Below are 20,738 nucleotides of genomic sequence, written 5' to 3'. Positions count from 1 at the left end.
TCCAACATGTGTGTTGGAATAACCAACCGGCTTCTCCCCCACAGATCAACGAGCCTTGGATGGGGAATGTCTGTCCTGCCTCTGTCGTCCTCTCCGAGAGCTCGTCTCACCCCGCTGGCACCGCAGACACCCGTTTAGCTCTTCAACAGCACAAGGCCTTGGCAGTCACAAGCATCTCTTACCTGAAGATGACCTCTGGGCTGAACTAGCTGAACACGGGGTTTCTTGGCAGCCAGACAGAAGATAAAACTGCCAACACTGAGCACAGTGCAGAGACAAGTCTGCACAAACCTCCATTCCTAAATCTGAATTTAAAAACCCAAAGGCTAAAACTCAACGTGGCAGAGGTTGAGCAATCAGGGCTTGCACGGACATAAAGGGCTGCAAACGAGAAAGGAAAACACGAGCACGGAGCTCTAAATGCCTGTGCCTCACGTGCTACGTCTATGGTTGTGGAGTTAAAAGCTTACATATTTTACTATTTTTTAAGATATCTAAAGAGGAAGGTATCTATGTGAGAGGGTATTTTAAAGGATTTGATATGTCCTAAAGTCTACATGAACATTAAAATGACCACCAAGTGTCAAAAGATTCCAGCTAGCCAACAGGCAAGAGGGAAGTGCATCAGTGCTAGCTGGGCTCATGGCTCCAGCGTTCACGAGAAAGGAGGGGCTGTTCCTGTTTAAACAAACCTAACTTATTTAAAACATAGAAAAATAGAGCTGTATTCACTCGTAACAAACATTTTGGGACCAGCTTAAGTTCAGTGAAAAGATTTCCCAGCCTGAGATGCTGTTCTTTGGTGACAGCTTCTCAAGAGCTCTGCTGACGGCTACTTTGTAGATCAATTTGGATAAGCAGTTTAAAATCTCCATAAAAATTCAAAACATATCGTCCTCATCAGACTCCTCCAAGTACTGGACAGGCTTTTTGAGACGTCCGGGCCTGGTGCGGGGCACGGCTGCGACGGGGCTGTCTGCACAAGCAGTTAAATCAACAGTAAAGCTATCGTCGTCTTCCAGCTTGGATTTCTGGAGGGAAAGCATAGTCAAGAAGTGAATCATGAATTTCAGCATAAACAGGGAACACCCAATTAGCATAAAATGCACCGCTGTGATGCGGGTAAGGTGGTTGTTCGGACTGATGAGAGCAAACCAAAAATCTGGGATCACTACGTGCACCCGACCCCCCTTCCCCACACCCGGCAGTGAAGACGGCGGCGCAGAGGGGGCTCTGCCCCTAACCAGGCTTCGTCTGGCAGAACGACCGAGACCGCGCTCCGCGGTACCCCCTCGGTGCCAACGGGTAGCAGAGTACAAACCTTTACTGCAACTGATTTGGAAGGCTTCACGCCGAAATCGGAATCGGAATCGGAATCCAAAACGCTTGGCTGCCTTTTGATGACCTTCCGCCCCTTGGTCTGGCTGGGCTTCTTGTCACCCGCTCCTCCAGCCTCAGCATCCGGGGGTGCCTCCTTCCCCGCCGCCTTGCTGCCTTTGGGTGCAGCCTTTCTCTTGGCCAGAATATCCACGATGGACGGCTGGTTATCTGAAACAGAACTCGGCGTTTAAACCCTTGTTTTGCTGCCTCTCTTCTCATGCGCGGTCAGTGAATTACTTCCAACACAAATATGGCTCTGCACTACGCTGCGAGGTCAGCGCACAGGTCGTCTCATTTTGAAACATGGTTTTCTAGAAAGATTGCTCTTTACCAAGATTATGAGAAATGAGGTTGTTTATCTGCTTAGTGCCACTACATTTAGAGGACCAAATTAAAATGTACCCAAAGCAATTTACAGACTATTTCAGATTGAAAAGTCCTGAACTCTCAAGGCTGTGTAACCAATCTTGTACCTTCGAAACTTTTGCCCAGGGAAGGAATGAATTTACCATCTCTACTAAACAGTTACTTGCGGAGTTCTTTCTTACCTATATTTTGACATTTTTAACAGCATCTTGAAGCACGTCTCCAAGTTAAGCTGAAATGAGGCGGCCAATCCTGAATGATAATAGGCTTTCTCAATTTAGAAGTGGAAGAAACGGCTATTTTGCAGTGAAGTAACACACTACTTCACTGCTGGGATGGCAACCAGCTAGTGATGGAATATGCAAAACAGCTTTCAAAGTTTGACAAAGGCTCTGGGCAGTTAACTTTAAAAAACCTGAGTCAAATGCCGCAGATTTATGGGGGTCGAGCTAGCACTAAATAGATCAAGCTACCCCAGAGAAGCTTTTCTATTTCCTGGGAAGCAAACTACCAAGCAGCTTTCTTCCCCCAAAGACATGAAGTAGAACATTGACTGCAAGACACAAATTCCACTCGGATTATTCCTGCCAAGTATTACATAGCACTGTAGGAAGCATTCACTTTTCCTGTTCCCAAACTAAAATTCACTCCCTGCAAGCATGTCTGACATGAACTAGAACATGATACGTTTGGAAACAAACTTCTTCAAAAACGACAACAACCACTCAACCTTTGCCACAAACCTCAGATCTTTTCTGAAATGAAAACTCGAGTTATTCAGGCCTCTGAAAGCCCAGCAAAATCACTCGGACTTGTTTCCCACAGGCATAATCATCGTTATCTAAAAATGATCTTTCTAAACTTCACCTACCCTTAGCGACAGTGGCCTTCTTAGTTGCAGCAGGTTTTTTAGATACGGCCTTAGTACGAGACACAGGGACAGAAGGAGCTGCAGGAGCTTGACCCACGTTTTCATTAGCGACATCTTGGGCTTGAACTGAATAAACAAAGCAGAAAGTAAGTTTGAAATAGCCAAATTATCTACTCTGGCTATAAACATTAGAGCAGGACAATTTTGATCCACTTTATGAAGAGAACAACTATTAAAACTGGATTAATCACAAATTCAAGTTAGAAACAGACAAAAAAAGTCTGGTGCTCTGAAACCAGCCTGTACCCGAGCATCAGAGTTTCTTTGTGAGACCTTGTGATTAACGTCTGCCTTTGTGAGCATTCAGCACTGGCCAGAACGCCCAGCACGCTTCTCCTGGGATTCTAGGAAAATCAACGGGGTTTAGGTGGTCTTGTACTCACCAGGGACAGCGCTTTGCTCGGGCTTTTGGTTGGGAGCTTTAGCTGCTTTTTCAGTGGTTCCCCTAGAATACAAAACCCCAAGTATTTTTTCAACATATGATGCACTAAATAGGTGCCTTGAAAAAAAAGAGCTATTGATTTCTATATAGCACTGACGCTAGAAGCACACCTCATTTCCAGTGCCCATGTGGAAAAATACTCACTTTGGAGCAGCTCTGGGCTTGGGAGCAGGTTTTCCTTTGGAGCTTGTATCAGATTCAGTGTTGCCTTCACTGTCGGCCTGGAATTCAGGCTCCTCATCTGAGCTGGAGAGATTTGCATCCGAGTCCGAACTGATTATAGTCTTGACTTTGGCTGATGAAATGACACAGATGTATTATTTTACCCATTTGGCAACACGCAGCTCAGTTTCTTTTTCAATATTTTAGCTGCAGTTATTAAAAAATAAAGAGCAGAATAAAAACAAGCAGATACTGAGACTGCCAGTGAGAAGACTCCAAATCACAAGTGCGTATCCTGGGCTCGCTTACCAACAACACGTTTGATTTGCCAAGACAGTTGAGTAATTAAAACCAATAACCTTATTTCTCTAGTTGCCCATTTCTGCTTTTCCTTGAAAAGCATTGTGAAAATCTGCTCAAATAGCAGAAATACTTAGTTGTTACATACAGTAAAATAAATAAGCCTCTCAAAAATTATTTCTGACTGAGATCTCGGACTCCGGGAGCTCTCTAAATAGTCTGTTCAATTTTCTCCTCCACAGATTGCCGTTCTTCTGCATTTGGGTCGCCACTCACCTGCCGCTTGGCGAACCACTCTCTCTCTTTGAGGAGGTGCTTCAAAATCAGACTCTGAATCAGACCCTGAGTCAGACCAAGGGTTTCGTTTCTTCGCTTTCTTTAATGGCTTAAACGGTAGAGTGGCCTGTCTCTTCATACCTGAAAAATATCGGGAGGTAGGATGGACCAGCAAACTTCCATGTGTACTTCAGGCTCAGCAGTTCAAGCTCAACTTAGAAATACATCACTAAATTCAGAGGATTCTGGCTTAAACATCGAAGAGAAAGCAATCTGTCCCGCTTGACTGTTATCCAGGATCACTTTCTCTCTCATCTATTTTTTCCAGCAATACCGATCCTAGATGTTACTCATCATTTTCAGGAAGAGGTCAGATAACCAAATTTACAACCCTTCCCCTGACTTTCCATTGATGGAATAACACATAAAAGCATTTACCTGTCTCAGTATTAAGCTTCTGCGCTAATCTCTGCTTAAGGCCTGAAGGCTCTTTGTCTCCTGATGTGTTTTCTTCTTGATTCTCATCAAATTCATTTTTTTCACTCTGAAGGTGCAAGCAGGTATGAAATAGATAGTGAGTCAGGTCACACCATTAGAAGAGGCACACAGAGTAATACGGAAAAGGAGCTGCTTATTTTAGAGGTATGAAAGTTAGCGGTACAAGAAATCTGAGTTTGTTTCACAAACTGCCTGCAAAATTGATGACAGCCAAGTATATCAGACAGGATCTGTCCCCAGATCAGGTGACTTAAAACGCGAAATCCAACATTAACAAAAACAGGAACTTTGTCCCCACTCCTGAGGGCGCTTTGGGACCGCCTTTGTGTGCTGATGGTACGGCTCTAGGGTGTGTTGAGGATGCAGAATTGAACAGGGTGGGTTAAAAACAACAGTGCAAGTTATTTGGAAAAACTGTTAGATGGAACCATCCGTAGGAAAGGAGCGATATGTCTGGCTTACAGGTCAAAACAGGTGAGGGGATATTTTAATTTTCTATGTTGCAAATAGCTGAATGGCATAATTTCAACTAGCCCTAGAAAAAAAAGTTAATTCTTCTTTATCTCCTTGATATTGAGAACAATGGCATTAAGTGGCTGAAAGCATTACTGGGAATGCAAAGGCTGTTCTGGAGAAGCGAATTTACTAGCTGTACCTCCTGCCTTCTGGAGGATTTATAAAATCCCCAAGACACCTAAAACAGCCTTACTTGCATCTGCTTTTTAATTTCTGAGCTACCAACCCATCTCTGACATTGTGATATACACTCTTGCCAAAATATTTCCCTCTAAGCCATCTCCTGATACATTAGTGAATCTGTTCTCCTTTACACTGAGAAACATCCAATTCCAGTGTTCCCCACGTCCTAAGATTCTGTCCCTCTCCCTGAACAGCTGCTTCATCAGGGCAAGTTCAGCCAACAAGAACTTGCGTTTCTTTAGGACCGTATGGAAGATGTAAAGAAAGATTAAGTGTTTGGAATGTTCCTTTTTACCTTTATTTTCTTTTTAGTTCTCTTCTCTGCCTCTGCCTTCATCTCTGCCGTTATCCGAGGAACAACCCTTATGCCATGAGGCGATGGCATTACTTCTGTCAGTTGCGCTTTCTTCACCTTGGTTTTCACTCCTTTCCCCTTCAAAGGTTTACCAACAAACCCTGCCATCTCATCCTGGGTTTGCTTGGCTTCCACTGCCTGCAGAGGTGAGCATAAAATAATACAGCCATGAGAATACAAAAGAAACAATTTACTACTGAAACAACCCCCCATCACAGCCCTTGCAGTAAAGCACTCTGTACTTGCTGATAGATTTCCTACCATCAGTTTAAATTAAGCTTCCCACTCTGCCACAGATTTGTACATTTTCAAGCCATGATTTAAGCTAGAGCTGTAGTTCAGTTACGAGGGGAGTGAGAAGAGACAGAGGCAGTGACCAGCTGTGATGGCACAGACACCTGCCCGCAATTTGGGCTCTGTTCAGTAAAGTCCAAGCTCCTCCCTCACCTTTTCAGTGTCCAAAGAGCCCTTTGATTTACATCCCCTCAGACTATATCCTAACATGGTTTTTTTCTCAATCCCTCCTAAAACTCCTCTTCACCTCTCAGACTGGTAATCGACCACCTTCCAACAGCCACCTTGGTGTTTTGACTCCCTGGCCCAAAGCAGTGCTACTCCTACCCAAGCCAGGAAGGTGAAGAAAGCTTCCATTGTCCTCAGTGAGTGCAAGACATAGGAGTTACCATTTTTAGTTTCCTAAAAAAGTCAATAAAGTGCTAGTGGATAAGACTACAAGGGAGTCAGGCATCTGCTCTGAACATTGACATACATCAAGCTCTTCAACAAAGACAGCAAGATCTTCCTTCCACAGATCAGAGGGACTCTTGCACTTAAGGTTTTCCAGCTCCTTTTCCTAAAGGGAATTGCAGTTGATAATAATTAGTAACATATTTTAATCCGCCGTCTAAAAAATATATTATATAACAATGCTTTTATAAGAAAAGGAAGGAACATACTTTGTTATCTCTTTGCTTACAGAGCTCATCTTTCTTCTCTTTAGTCAGATACCAAAGGGGCATGTTCAGCAGATAGTTGAAGTCTGGTCCTCTAGCTGCAGCTGATTCTTTCTCACTGTCCTCCTCCTCCTCTTCCTCTTCTTCCTGAATGTGGATTTAAAACAAACATTGTCAACAAATATATTGACGTACAAGGGTAGGGCTATTCATCAAGTTTGGACTGTATCACAGGTGCTCCATGTGTCCTTATGCTCTTATGTGCTCTTATGGTGTCCTAGACTCTTCTTGAACGATTCGGAAATGGATAGAGTTATGCTTCTTAAAGCCTCAGCTGTTATCGCACAGAGGAATCCATCTGCAAAAACAATTCTCCAAATCTATTTTGCTCTACTCTATCTGGCCTCTCTGTCCTGATAGTCCAGATTTTCTCCTCAGGCTACTTAAAACTGTCATCTTCCTCACAGCCCTGCCACAATTGTGTCCCACAGGAGGAAGGAAATCTTAAAGGAAGAGCAGAAATTGCTGTGGCAAGAAGACTTGACTGACTCAAACTGTCAGTGCCTTCTGAACAAGAGACTGCATTTGTGCTTGTCTTATGTTTTCTATCACAGACAGACCAGACACACGAGCTCTTGAATCCTACAAACTGAAAAGCAACTTGTGCTTCTTCCTACGGATTATGAAGCCCCAGAGGTAGGGGCCAGTTCGGATCTATTTAGAGAGGGTGACTGAAGCATTACCTTGTTTTGCGATTCTTTCCAAACCTTCACTGGATCAGATTCATACCCTCTCTGGATAAGAACTTGAATCAACTCTTTCTTGGGTTTGTTTTCTGTAAAGACATTTCAGGATTGTCAGTTAGTGACCACCACCAATTGCTGTTTGTTAGGAAAGACAAATGAGCTTTGAATTTTGGATCCCATGGTACTAGCAGCTCAGCATCCTCTCAGGCTCTAAGATAGCCTTCCCTCATCAGAGGTGGGACATGCGGAAGAGCCTGAAACAACACCTAAAAAGTTCCTATTTAGCAGGTGATTTGCCAGGTCAGCATTGCTCCTGTACCTGTCGGGAACACCTGCCAGAGAATGGTAAGTATTTTTCTTCCTCATTTCCATACATGCATTTCCCCTGCCCTAAGTAGTTTTTGAACTCAGAAAAAAAGGTGCGATGGTATCAAAAAGGTTTCACAATAATAGGTAGGCCAGTGGAGGAAAAAAAAAAACCCTGATAGCACTCAAAGGCTTTGGTATCGCTTGCACCTCATTAGACACCACCTGGGAAATTTATGCTGTAAGTGCCCCGACCAATGGAAATGCTTCAGCCGGAATTTGTTCCTTTTTAAGATATCAGAAGCAATCAACCATGAGACACAAATACAAATGAAACCAGCTCTGTCAGCCTTGGAACTGCTTATTACAAAAACCCAAGAAAATGCATTTCAAGGGAATTATTTCTCTTCCAGAGTCAAGTCAGACAGACAGAGGCTGTTGGGATTATTGGGCTGCCTTCAGACACAAACCACAAAGCATCTTATGACACTTTGTCTAGCTGCATCCTCCATGAACGCAAGTGAAATACAGGCTGCCTTTTAGACTGAGGTGGAAAAGTTGACTGAAAAATTTGAATGCTGGGAACAAAGACCTGTTTCTTTTTTCTAGCTCATGATGCTCAGGTGCTGCTAACATGAGTGTCTTCTAAGTTTGAAACCCCCATCCACTGAGAACATGATTTGGAATATTTTCACAGAGGTTCACAGAGATAACACAGAAGAGATACAGGTTCTTAAGAAGTACACATTTAAACAGTAAACACCACCCCTTTCTAACTCACCAAGCACTTAACTCTTATTCCTACTGAGTCAGAAATGGATAGGAATTATTGCTAAACTATTAAAGAATATTTCTACTCTCAAAATAGTGTCAAACACACAGTAAGAAAGCTGTATGAGTATCCTGTTTCAATTAACATATGCATAATGCTCTATAGACCAAGGATACTCTCTGAAGCATTTTCCTCTTGTGTGTTACTGGAACAGAAAGATAAGCTCTGGCGTAGTTTGTTAAGAGCCAGTCTGGGGCTGAGGAGGTGCTGACAGAACTCGAGCAAGCACCTAGTTCTCCCAATTTCATAAACCAAATAACCAAGAACAATGCATACCGATCACAATTTTGCCATCTATTTTCTCCAGGATGAAACGAGCCTGGTTGCTCAGTTTTGCAGACTCAGCACTTAGCATTCCAATAAGCCATTCTTTTCTCAAACTGTAGTATCGGAGCCTGAGTTCAAAGAACTCTTTAAGAATATCCTGGGGAGAGTCGTACTTCTTGAGAAAGCCGACATGGTCAAAAAGAACCTAGATGAAAGAACACAGGCATTATGATGATAAAACTGATTTCCAAAACCACTGAAAATTACCTAAAACACAGGTGTGATAGTACAGTTGAATTATTAGCCAACAAATTATAAAACCTTAGCATTGTTTTAGAAATTACTTCAGTTTGCAAGCACAGCAGCAGAGACAATTTTAGAATTTCAAAGTTGTTGAAAACACATAGTAGGGTTAAGGGTACTTGAATCTTAAAGCTATCTGTAGGATAAACATCTTGCATCAAGCTTCGCACATTGTCAGAATCCAGATATTCAATGGCAGTACTGTTGTCACAACAAAGGTCTCTGAACTGTGTGATTTCAGATCGCTTTGACTCCTTCAGGCAAAACCATACCACTCTGGGCCCATTCCCAAGCCAGTCTCTTGACCTTTTGAAGGTATATTTAGAAAGCTGATTTAAAACCAGAACCAGCAGAAAAATCAAAGTGAATAGGTTACTGCAAAAGAGTATTTGTTACACGCAGCAACTGCAGCTGCCACAGAGTCTTTGAGTTAAACCAAGAACTTTATCCAGCAAAATCTATTACATACCATGGAGTTGCATGTTAAATTAGTTTGGAGCTTGAAGACCTTATGCAGCCCCACTGCGTTAGCTTCAGCTAGTTTTTCTTCAGTCATCTTCACTATAAACTTCACTGTTGTATCTGTGTGATATTCTTTATAGTCTGTGATTAGTGGGGGTGTCTTCTCAGTCCCATTTAACATTGGCTCCAGAACTTGCTCCTTGTAAGTCTGAGAAAAGAATCAAATTCAGATCCATGTTTTCCATGGAAATGAAAAGCTCCAAAACACACTAATCATGTTTTGCTTTACAGGGCAAACTATACATTCCTAGAGCGAATTCACTGTTTATTACCTGTGTCCATGTTCTGACAGGCAGCTCAGTGATCTCAATGGTTGTAGAATCAAGGATAGACACTTCACCACTTATCACATACTGATTAGGTCCCAGTTCATCTATCGTGCCTTTGAAATTCTTGTAACTAGGAAGCTAAGCAGAAAAGAACACTGGATTCAGCTTTGCGTTGCCACTTCTGTTTTTAAGCACTTGCAAGAAATGCTCCAATATGTGCTCAATAAACTCACGAGTGAGACATTGTTTTTTAAATACATTATTTACCATTGGCAGTGGCTCTTCTCCATCCATCAGACGACGGATATTATTCACAACTTCCCTGATATCAAAGTTGGGGATCTTACAGGACCAGCCAGTACCAATCCCTTCTGCCCCATTTATCAGCACCATGGGAATGATGGGCATATACCATTCTGGCTCCACACGTTGATTGTCATCATAAAGGAACCTCAGGATATTGTCATCCATTGGTGGGAACAGCAAGCGTGCTAGCGGGCTAGAATGGAAAAGAGAATTTAAGCCCAAAGTGTTGTTACAGAACAGCAACCACCATGCGAAAAGAACCAACCAGAAAACAAAACCCCCACATAGATCAGGTTTATTTCTATCAGCCAACCTTAGCCCTACAGCCTGGGTGTCTATGTTAGGAAACTAGGCCTGTAGAGGAACACTCAAAACAGAGATGCATCTTCAGCAATCTCACCAGTCTCTACAGGTTCCGCTGACTATATAGGTCCCTAACCTCGTAGTTTAAGTATGTAAACTAGACATTTAAAGTCTAAGAAAGACTTCACTTCTCTGTATACCTTGCTTTAGTACAACCATACACATGGCTCAAGTAATGGATTTCATCAAGTTCAACCTGAGGGACCACCAGCTCAGAGAGACTACAGCACTGTACTTTCAGGTACTAGAACTTCATTCTCCCAACTCAAGTTCACTTGTTATCATCCGACCCAAATTTCTCCCTCTGTTTTTGCTCCCATTTCTATATTCTCCACTATGCCTTTCTATTTCCAGGGATGATAACCAAGTTTATACATCTGAATCTAGGATCCAAATCTCACTTCAATTGTTGCTACTGAGTATGGAAGTAGTCTGCAGTTTTTAAGGGGAAAAAGTAAATTGACTTTTCATTTTAAATGCTGTCAAATTGAGTCCTGTAAGATGCCAAGAATATTTAAGACAGTAAGGAATCTTTAATGCTGACCTGAGCATTGTAAAGATGTATCGAGGGCTGGCAGAGTCTTTTCCACCATGTAGCCTTGTGCCAAACTGACCAATAGGCTGCAGCAAGTTGAGGTTGTTACTGCCCACAAAGTTCTGAGCTAAGTTAATAATAGTCATCATCAGCGATGCCTGCAATAAAGGAAAGTTCAGGGCTAAAATGCAGAATTCTTCATTGAATGGACAAAGTTAAAGGCAAAATTCACACCAAGAACAGAATTGATATCGAGGATAAACTCAACTAACGAAATACCAGAGGAAACTCACTGAAAGTACATCCCAGGATCCTCCAGTCTGGATGACCAGATATATTCCACTGACCCACGATACATTGCTATCTACCTGTTCTTGAAACCTCCAATGAAAGATTCTATCAGTCTCCCAAGGGAATCTTGTTTTAGTGCTTAACTTCTCCTTACCAAGGTAGAAAGGCGAGTAACATCTGCCTAAATCTATTGCAAGTAAAGCGGGTTTTTCTTGTTCTACTTTGTGAATGAAATACGCTCCCATAAAGTCTAGGTGGGACAGGCAGACTGGTCAGTCTCAGATTAAATTAATATTGAAGTATTAATAGCGGATATACAGCCACTTTGCTTTGGTGTTTATACTCAAACATCTAATTCTGCTTTAGATGCATCTTAACTGTCAAGTCAACAGAAGGGATTTTTGCTTTTCATTTAAAAAGCATTTGCACAACCAGACCAGATTCTTACTTCACCATGATGGTATGAGGACATCTCAGCCACAGAACCAGCCAGCTGAGCAACCTTCACCTCCCGCTTATCGTTTCGTTTGAAACATGTGAATAGAACTTTTCTTTGACCTGGCTTCAAACCTGTATTAAAAAAAAAAATAAAAGACCTTGCGATTAGAACGTACAATGTGTTTCACTTAGCTTCTACTCTCTAGAGACTACAAACTACTTATACACCTAAAGATTCTGCACCAGGAGAGTAAGGTATCTGCAACAATAAACTACAAAACGGACAAGACATTTAATCCAAAGATTAATAACACTTGAACAGCAGAAAATGGTCTTCAGAATACTGACCCTGAAAGCTCACCAGGTTCCCAGATTCTGATAATGTGACACACAAACACCCATTTATTAAGTTCTGAGGAACGCGCTTATGTGGAATCACTATCTTGAGATAACTTACCATCAACCAGTGACGGGATTGATCTTTCATTATCCGAGTTTGAGAACAGCACTAACTCCTTGTTGATGAAGTCGTTGTATGTCAGGTAATTAGTATTTTTCCCATATAGGTATTCCTGAGAAAAACAGGTGCAAGATTGCCTCAATTTTAACAAGGTCTAATCCGTTTCTTAGCTCATACTCGACTAGTTTCACTAAAATGGGAGCTCCTTGTAAGACTAGTTCAACACGGCTCAAGTGCTGACGTTCTTAGCATGGCAACGTGACACATCGCTTCCCATGATGCAGGGCCATTTTTTGAGAAATAAAGTCTCCATACAGTCCTGCTCAAGTTATAATTTCCCTATTGATAAAGTAATTTGAACGATAAGCATTAAAAATGAAATTAACTGTTGGACAACTGACAACGTGGCTACACTGATGAGAGAAGCTGCTCTGCAAAATCCTGAAACGTTTTAACTGTCCCGTAATCCAGTGACTGACTCACTGACTCGGAGCTGCGTGCAGCTCTAGCATGCCAGAATGAAGCTGAGAACAGCCCCAGGGAGAGAGAGGAAACCAGTTTCCTTCATATACGTAAACCTTTTACCTCTGGCAGACCATGCAGCTTCCGTTGTCTTCTATCCTCCATGAAATTGGTTAGCCACTCCTTTCGCTCTTCTACCTTCTTCTTGCTAAAGGCCTGTATATTACAAAATGAGAAGTAACTCAATTTTAGGACATTCTGTGGTGTGCCCTGTTGGACCACTTGAGGAAAAGAAAGCATACAGGAAGAGTTTACCCAGGAGAATAACATGCTAAACAGGCTGACTTAATAGCCCAAGAAGTGCAATAAAAGGTTCTTGTAGCTAAATATATTAAGAGTATAATTTACACCAGTCTTTAGGAGACACTGTAGTTCAGTTTAAATGTATGGATTTTTAACGTCATAATGGAAAAACAAAGCTGATTTGGGGGAAATTAACATTTTGGGGAAAAACTTGTTTTTTTGGCATTGCCTAATAGCTCAGAATACTTCAGAGTCAATGTCTACTGAAGGTGAAGAAGTTCACAGAAATGAGGACTGTTTTAGTCCACTGGTGAACCATTTTGCAAGAAGAAAATCTGGGGGAGAAAAGTGAGGTCTGACTTGGAGAAAATTGCAGCAGAACATGCAGAAAAATGTTAAAGGAATATTTACTATTGTGTCTGAAAATGTCAATTGGTTTGTAGTGATTAGTTTGTCCTGAGCTATATTTAAAACCCATCATTAAAAGGGTACTCTTGGCTGAGGTTCGTGGACAGATTTGCTTCTACTGGTTAGACTAAAGCCGTAGCCTTGGTAACAAAGAGATTGTCTCAAGTCCAAAGGCTTTTAAGAGCATTTTAAGAGAAAATACACAGAACTCTAAGCAGTAGAATACCAAAGGTAGTAAGTCAGCAATTAAATCAAGTGTTAGTTACCAGGGTGATAGCAGCATCATCTTCAGGACCAGAATATTTGAAGCCAATTCGGTGTTTAGCCATATCCGCAAAGTATTCTTTAGCCTCCTTCGATGTGCTGGTACCCAAACCTGCAGAGACAGTACTAGTGAGTCCTAATAACTTCTTGCTTAAATTAAGGTGCACTTCACAGAAATATTTTGCTACGCCTAGTTTTTGTGATGCTTTATATAAATGTATGGCATGCAGATGACTTACTGAAAACTTACCTTACATCTCATTTTAAAGCATCACAAAAATCATAAGAATTACAGATACGTGAGCAGTTGCACACTGTACTTTTGGATTTTGTCTGTAGCTACCGTAGATATCTGAAATGATCAACTGCAAACTGGAAATGATACCTCATCATCCAGCCATTGTTCTGCAGTTGGAACCTTTCTTGTTGGATTAAGCAGTTCTGGAGTAAGTACTTAACTTACAGCACTAACAGTACACAAGGACTATACTATGGAAAATAACACATAAAACTGAGCATAATTGCCTAAAAGGGCTGAAAGAATGGTTACCTAGTTCCATTTTGGGAGATTTTATTGAGATTTTATCCAGTCAGAAGTTACTGTTTCCTTACTTTTGTATTTTATGTCCCATGTATTTGTAACCAGAATATCTCAGGAGGGAAGAGACTTGGAGGACATCCAGTCCAAACCCTTTCTGCAAAAGCCGGGCTAACTGGATGAATAATAAATGCTCTTACTTGGATCATTTAATTTCACCATATTAAGTTTTCTACAAACCTTTATAGTACTTGATTTTCCATGAATTGTAGTTCTGGGTATTATTTTTCCATTCTTCAAATTCAGGAATACTATAGAATGCAATTTCTTCTTTGTTTTTAGAGGCCTACAATGAACAAATATTTTAACTGTGAAATGAGAGGCAGATTTGGACCAATGGATCCTTAACTCATTCACCTTACCATCTACCCAACCCTTACCTTTATGATAGGAGTAATAAATTCCTCCAAAAAGTTGTGTCTTAGAAGAGATGGCCAGTTGTGATGGATGAAGTTAATCAGCAAACCTTTGATATGTGATCCATCTTGATCCTGATTTAAAAAGAAAAAAAAAAAAGGCATATTTAATCAGGGACATGCAGGAATTGACAATTGTTAGCTTAATAGCAAATGATTCTATAATTCCAGCTAACTGACCCTACTAACTTTCACTTCTAAAAAGGTGACCATGTGTTGTTTAACTACTGAAAATAAAAAGAAACAGAAAAGGCACACCTTTTTTTTCATCAAGAATATCAAAGACTGGTCAAGGACCTTCAGTCAGCAGACTGGAAAGACAGTATTTGGCTATTTGGTGATGCTAATTCCCCCTGCTACTTTATCTGTTTTCTTGCTGAAAAGACATTATGACCCACTAATACAGAATGATAAAAAGAAACAAATACAGACAATTAGGTACAACAATGGCAGTGGGAGAAAGGTAGTATTTTCTTCTTTACTCTGCATTCAAGTGTTGGTATTTTTCCTCTCCCAATTTTCATTTAGTGAACCTGACCTGATCTGTCATAATCATAATCTTTCCATAGCGAAGACTCTTTAAAGATTCTTGATCTTCATAGTTCTTCTTATATTGTAAACCCACAATCTTGATGATGTTGTTGATTTCAGCATTTTCCATAATCTGGAAAAGATCACATGGAATAAAAACTTGTCTTTCGGACTGAAAATGTAGCTCAAAAAAGTCTAAAATTATCCATAAGGATACCGTTGACTGGTACAAAGCATACTGTTCTAACATGTAGACTATAACGATTTTCCAACTAACCTGCTTATGAGAAGCTTCTCGGACATTGAGTATTTTCCCACGGAGGGGAAATACTCCATATTTGTCTCTACCAACCACTCCTAGACCAGAGACAGCCAGTGTTTTGGCTGAGTCTCCCTCGGTCAGGATAAGTGTACAATCTAAAGAATTCTTGCTGCCTAAAAAAAATAAAATAAATATAAAACAAGTCAATTTTCTAATTAAGAAGTGAAATCAAAGCCTACGTACTCACAAATGGAATGAGAATAAATATATTTTAGCACATACAGGTATTGTTGCACTGTGCATATTAAATGAGGATAAATGTAGAAAATGGGACTGTAAAATAGGGATGAACTATAATTGCAGGTTTTCTCATTATCTTTAGGAGACAATTCTATCGTTTGTCTAATGAACAAGTTTTAACTGTTTTTGAATGAACTGGTTACAACGGTGTAGAACACTTACCAGCATCATTGGCATCATCCAGCTTAGGAACACCCTTAATCTTAGTGTGTTTCACAGCCGAACATTTCTTATTCAGCTGGCTCTGAGCTTTAAATTTTACCCAGTTTAGGATACTTTCAACAATGCCACAGCCAACCGCCTGCAATACAAAAAAAAGCCCCAAACAATTGTGGGACAATCCTTAACAATGACAGGATTCTAAATTACATACTTTTTCTTTAGTTCATGACATTACTTCAAAAAGTATATATTTGCCATGTTAAACATAAGATGCAGTTTTACAGACATCTTGATTATCCGTATATATCAATACTTACACCCTTAATAAATTTTTCACTCAGTTTACAGGTTGAGCCAAAGTTCTTTGCCTGCAGAGTCATGTTCTCCTTAGTCTGAGAGTCAAAGGTTGGGTTTTCAATTAAGCAATTCACAAAAATCCACATATGGTTCTTCACCTGCAGTTAAATACAACAAGCATCACGCGTTGTACAGGCTCATCTCACTAACAGCAGCGCAGTCTGACATTCGTCTGTCAGAATCACACAGTGAGGAAAAACTCAGTAATCATGGTATGTTTTTGAATTTTCCTGGATGCCTTGAAAGCACTTAGGACAACTAATGAACATTCATGAAAAATGTGATATGATTTTGGATGTCAAGGATTCACAGCTCTCAGCCTAAATAGGTATTATCGAGCAGATACTGAGTTTTAGTGCACCTACACTGATTTACAGTGTTCTGATTACAAGATACATCAGCCAAACAAAGAGAAGATTGTTAGCTGGCTGAAACTGGACAATATGAGACTTCTATAATTAGCAGTTTTATATATATTGTGGGTACAATGGGAATATGTATTATTAATTAACGTGAGAAAGCATTAAGCCATAGTTACAATTTGAAATAATGGTAGAATTGTTTCCCACCGGGGAAATTCTGACATCGTACCTGAAAAGGCTTCACTCCAACTCCATTTTTGTTCTTCTTTTTCACGACATCAATGAGTTTAGTCACAAGCTGGTCAGCTACATAATCAACGTGCCTGCCACCCTAAGGGAAACAGGACCAAAGACCTGGTGGTGATTCCATTGAAAAAAAACCCAAGGATGCACATCTATTTAAAACTTTAAGCACAGTCTTTGGAACATTGAGAAACTAAATATTTTTCACTAACGCACACACATAGCTGAGAATATTAACGATGAAGAATATGGCATTAGCTTGACGAAATGAACTAAAGAGTTACCTTTGTAGTGGCAATGCTGTTGACAAAGCTAACTTGCTGGAAGCCTTTTTCACTTAAAGTCAAGCACACTTCCCACCGAGAATTTACTTCCTCATGGATAACCTTAAGTGCATTACCAGTTTCATCTACTTTGTCCTTCAGATAGAGGTCCACATAACTGCGGAATCCTTTCACCTGCACACAGATGAAAGCAGACAACTCATTTATAACTGCTATAAATACTTAATTCATATCCTCCCGAAAAGTGGGAAGCGAAATCACTCATGCAAATTTTCCCTTTACCATGTGCAATGACATAAATTGCTTCAACAAAATTTCACTGTTTAAACGACATGAGAAATACAGATATTACTGTTTCTTTTAAATGGTTACTTACAGGCAGCCTCTGTCCATTTAGGAAAACTTTGACATCCTTTGTGGATCCAGCAATATCATATGCTCTTCGAGACATTAGTGCTACAATGTCTTTATCAAGAATTGTCATTTTGAATTTTGACAGATCAGGTTGGAAAGTGACACACGTGTAATCTTCTCCATCAAAATATTTCAGTTTCATTTCACCAGCCTTTCCCATGTTGTCTGTCCAGGTCTGAGAAAAGGAGGTTTTGTGAGTTGCAAGTCTAACACACACAAGCAACTAGCTTAGTTTTTAAAAGCAGTAAGCTGATTTACGAGTTTTAAATACTTTAAAATAAAAAAATCCCACTGGTTAAAAACTAGATTCTGATTATGTCTGCTCATTTCATTATTCATTTGAATCATATCTGGTTGTACAGTAACTGCGGGCCAAATTTATTGCAGTCCCAGTGCGCTGAATGCAGGTTACACCTAACTTTTTTTGAACAAAATCTCAGGGTCTTATTTGAAAATCTCAGAGATAACCTTACTGAAACGAGAAGCGTTCATACCTGCTTGAATAACTTTTTGTATTCACGACATGCAGTTTCAACAGTAAATTTTGTGCTAAATATGTTGCACAGTTTGGCTCCATAACCATTTCGCCCACCTGGAATTAGAAGGAAAACAGACTTCTGTTATTACCTTTGTTCAAAATCATCTAAAAGAATCCCAGACTTACAGGAGTTCAGCCATTTCAGCACAATCAAAGTACAACTGTCAATAAGCAACAATATCCTACAAGCTCAGTGCGCAACTGCAAACCCATATTTAATTGGGATTAACGTTCAAAGAGAATTTTTCCTGTTCTTCATGTTTGTACCATTATTACTCTGAAATAGAGCGTGGAGACTTTTATCTGATGGAGTCAGGATGCTGTTTTCATGTTGCATCAAGGACCCCCTTCCCCCCTCCTTTAATTTAGGTCACTCATTTAAACTGACCAGGCTGCTTAGAAATATTAGCGCCTATTTGAGAGTCTTCCCTACCTGTGACTTTCTTTTCATTGTCATCGTAGTTGCTGGATGTTAGTAGCTGTCCAAAGATAAGAGCAGGCACGTAGACCTTCTCCACTTTGTGTTCAACAACTGGAATACCTTTCCCATTGTTCCATACGCTGATTGTGTTATTCTCTCTAGAAAAAAAAAAAGTGTTTTTAAGGCTGTGAAAGACTGAGCTATGAAACCAGTATTATACAAAAGCTCTGGGGAAAGCCCACCATTTCATCAAGACCAAATTTCTGTTGAGCAAGTGCAGAAACAGCCAGCAGAGGGAGGACAACTCAACAAAAAAATTCTCAGATTTGCATATACCTTCTATGAAATACACCACCACAAAAATCCTCTATCTGTGCTCAGTGACAGAATAAAAAGGTTGAGAGGAAGAGGAAAATGGCCCCAACAAAAAAGAACAACATAGAAGCAGTCATTTCACCAGTAAGCTCTCTGTAAGAGACCAAGGGACTAAACACAGAAAAAGGCTTTCACAACTGGTGAATTACATTTGGTCTAACTTAGATCGGCTGCATCGCACAGCCCTCCAATACCACGCCAGCTTAGCAGAACAGCATCTGACTGAGAAAATCTCCTGCACTTGAGTTGGGAAGGCAATGAACAAAAATGAAACAAAACTTACACATCAATTGTAACTTTAATGCACGACATGCTTTTATCTCTCTGCTTGTTGTCTGCAGCATTCACTAGAACGGAAAGATTATTGTTATTATATTACATTCTCAATCAAGACCAAACTATTAACTATAAAGTGTCTTCAATTGAATGAATGCAAAAATTCGATACAATGTTACTAATAATCGTCTCGGTATGCAAATATTTTGCAAACAAAGACGAGGACTACAAGTTAACACAAATTTTGGGCTGAATTAAATTGGTTTTGTAATAGAGTGCGCCATCACCCCATGAATGGCTTACTATGAAGTAGAGCTAATGGAAGGACATTAGTATCTAATATTTCTGAGCACAATCAACAAACAGTGTACTCTGTGAACACCATCCATCAAATTATGCAATAGACATTACTTGGTCAACAATGCAACCAGTTAAAAGTACACTTGATAAGTTCTTGCATTTAATTCCGGTTTCTGATTCAGCACCCATTAATAACTCATCAGTCACTGAGTCAACAAACAGGTCACCTTACCTAGAATCTCATCAAAGATTTTGTATAAGCCAGGCACAAAGGTCACATCTCTGCAGTTAAGGCCCACGCCCTCATCAAAAACCCACATTTGCTGAAAAGAAAGCGAGAAATATTTCAGTCCCCAGGCCCACCTCCTCTTCTGTGCCATCAGTTTGTAAAGCAGACGTTTTGTGCTTTATAAACGGATGTTAGTGACCTCTCGCCTGCACCGGGGAGTTCAGGCTTAGCCCCGCGGCGCCACCCCCGCACCTGGGTGACCAGCTCCACCGAGCCGATGTAGGTGTCGGGCCGGAGCAGGATGTGCTCCAGCTGCGTCTTCTTCTGGTAGATGTGCTCCACCGAGAGACCCTTCTTGGTGCCATCGCCCTTGGGCGCCCGGAGGTTCTCGTTGGCGGGCTGCTCGGGGGAGAGAGAGCGGGAGTGAGGGGGAGCGGGATCCGGGAGGTGACCGGGGGGGGCCCGAAGGGGATCGAGCGGGGGTGGGGAGGTTGGAGTGGGCCTGGGCGGCGGGGGGCCCCGACACGGTACCGGGGAGAGGGGGGAGGATCCCGCGGGGAGCCCGTGGATGGGGGAAATCCCAGAGGAACGGGGGGATCCGAGGAGAGCGGGAGCGCTGGGGGAAGAGGCCGCCAGAGGGGCCCGGGAAGCTGAGGGAGGCCCGGCTGGGGCTGAGGGAGGCCCGGGAGGCCGGGGGAACGCGAAGCCCTGTGGGGACAGGGGGCCGCGGTGCGGGGGGAGAGAGAGGGTGGCGGGGCGCCACACGCACGCGGAGGGGCGACGGGGACTCCTGGAGCTCCATGATGATGGCGGCGGCGGCGGCGGCGGCAGGCGCTGCTGACCGGTGATAATGGCGGCCCCAACTGCCCGGCGCGTTTCAAACCTCCACTCAGCCCGCCGAAACCCTCCGCCAGTCACCGCTCGCGGGCCCCCGACCTCCAGCCAATCGCAGCGAAAGGGCGGGGAGACTCATCGCGCCCCTCCCCTCTCTCTCGCCAGTCACAAGGCACGCCGCACATTCAAACCAGCCACTCAGAAGGGAGGGTTGCGGGACGGACAGCGATATAGACCAATAGAAGAGGGAGGGGGAGGGGGAGGGCGCTGCGCGGCGGGGGCCTGCTCGGTTGCCGTTGGAGGTGTGGTGTACTGGGACGCTCTGAGCAGGCCCCGGGGACGTACTGGTACACACTGGGCAGCTCCTGGCGACACGCGGGGACCAACCACACAGGCCCT

General features: G+C 41.9%; 1 protein-coding gene across 1 annotated transcript; it reads right to left on the bottom strand.

The window, feature by feature from the left end:
• Positions 1–881: 881 nt before the first annotated feature.
• TOP2A (DNA topoisomerase II alpha) lies at positions 882–20,307 on the bottom strand (the record flags this gene model as incomplete). The annotated part of the gene is made up of 35 exons (XM_082494836.1): positions 882–1,031; positions 1,322–1,548; positions 2,618–2,743; positions 3,061–3,122; positions 3,264–3,414; positions 3,858–3,998; positions 4,296–4,401; positions 5,350–5,547; positions 6,179–6,262; positions 6,366–6,509; positions 7,106–7,197; positions 8,523–8,718; positions 9,286–9,486; positions 9,611–9,745; positions 9,875–10,106; positions 10,821–10,969; positions 11,551–11,672; positions 11,998–12,112; positions 12,586–12,678; positions 13,440–13,549; positions 14,216–14,321; positions 14,416–14,526; positions 14,990–15,115; positions 15,260–15,413; positions 15,703–15,845; positions 16,024–16,161; positions 16,655–16,756; positions 16,953–17,126; positions 17,329–17,541; positions 17,861–17,958; positions 18,338–18,483; positions 18,984–19,047; positions 19,509–19,599; positions 19,758–19,904; positions 20,275–20,307. 35 exons carry the CDS (start codon positions 20,305–20,307, stop codon positions 882–884), a joined length of 4,680 nt encoding a protein of 1,559 aa, XP_082350962.1.
• Positions 20,308–20,738: the final 431 nt, after the last annotated feature.

The sequence above is a fragment of the Vanellus vanellus genome, assembly GCF_965231255.1.
Source record: "Vanellus vanellus genome assembly, chromosome: 24".
NCBI classification, from domain to species: domain Eukaryota; kingdom Metazoa; phylum Chordata; class Aves; order Charadriiformes; family Charadriidae; genus Vanellus; species Vanellus vanellus.
This window is presented reverse-complemented; position numbering and strand designations above follow the sequence as displayed.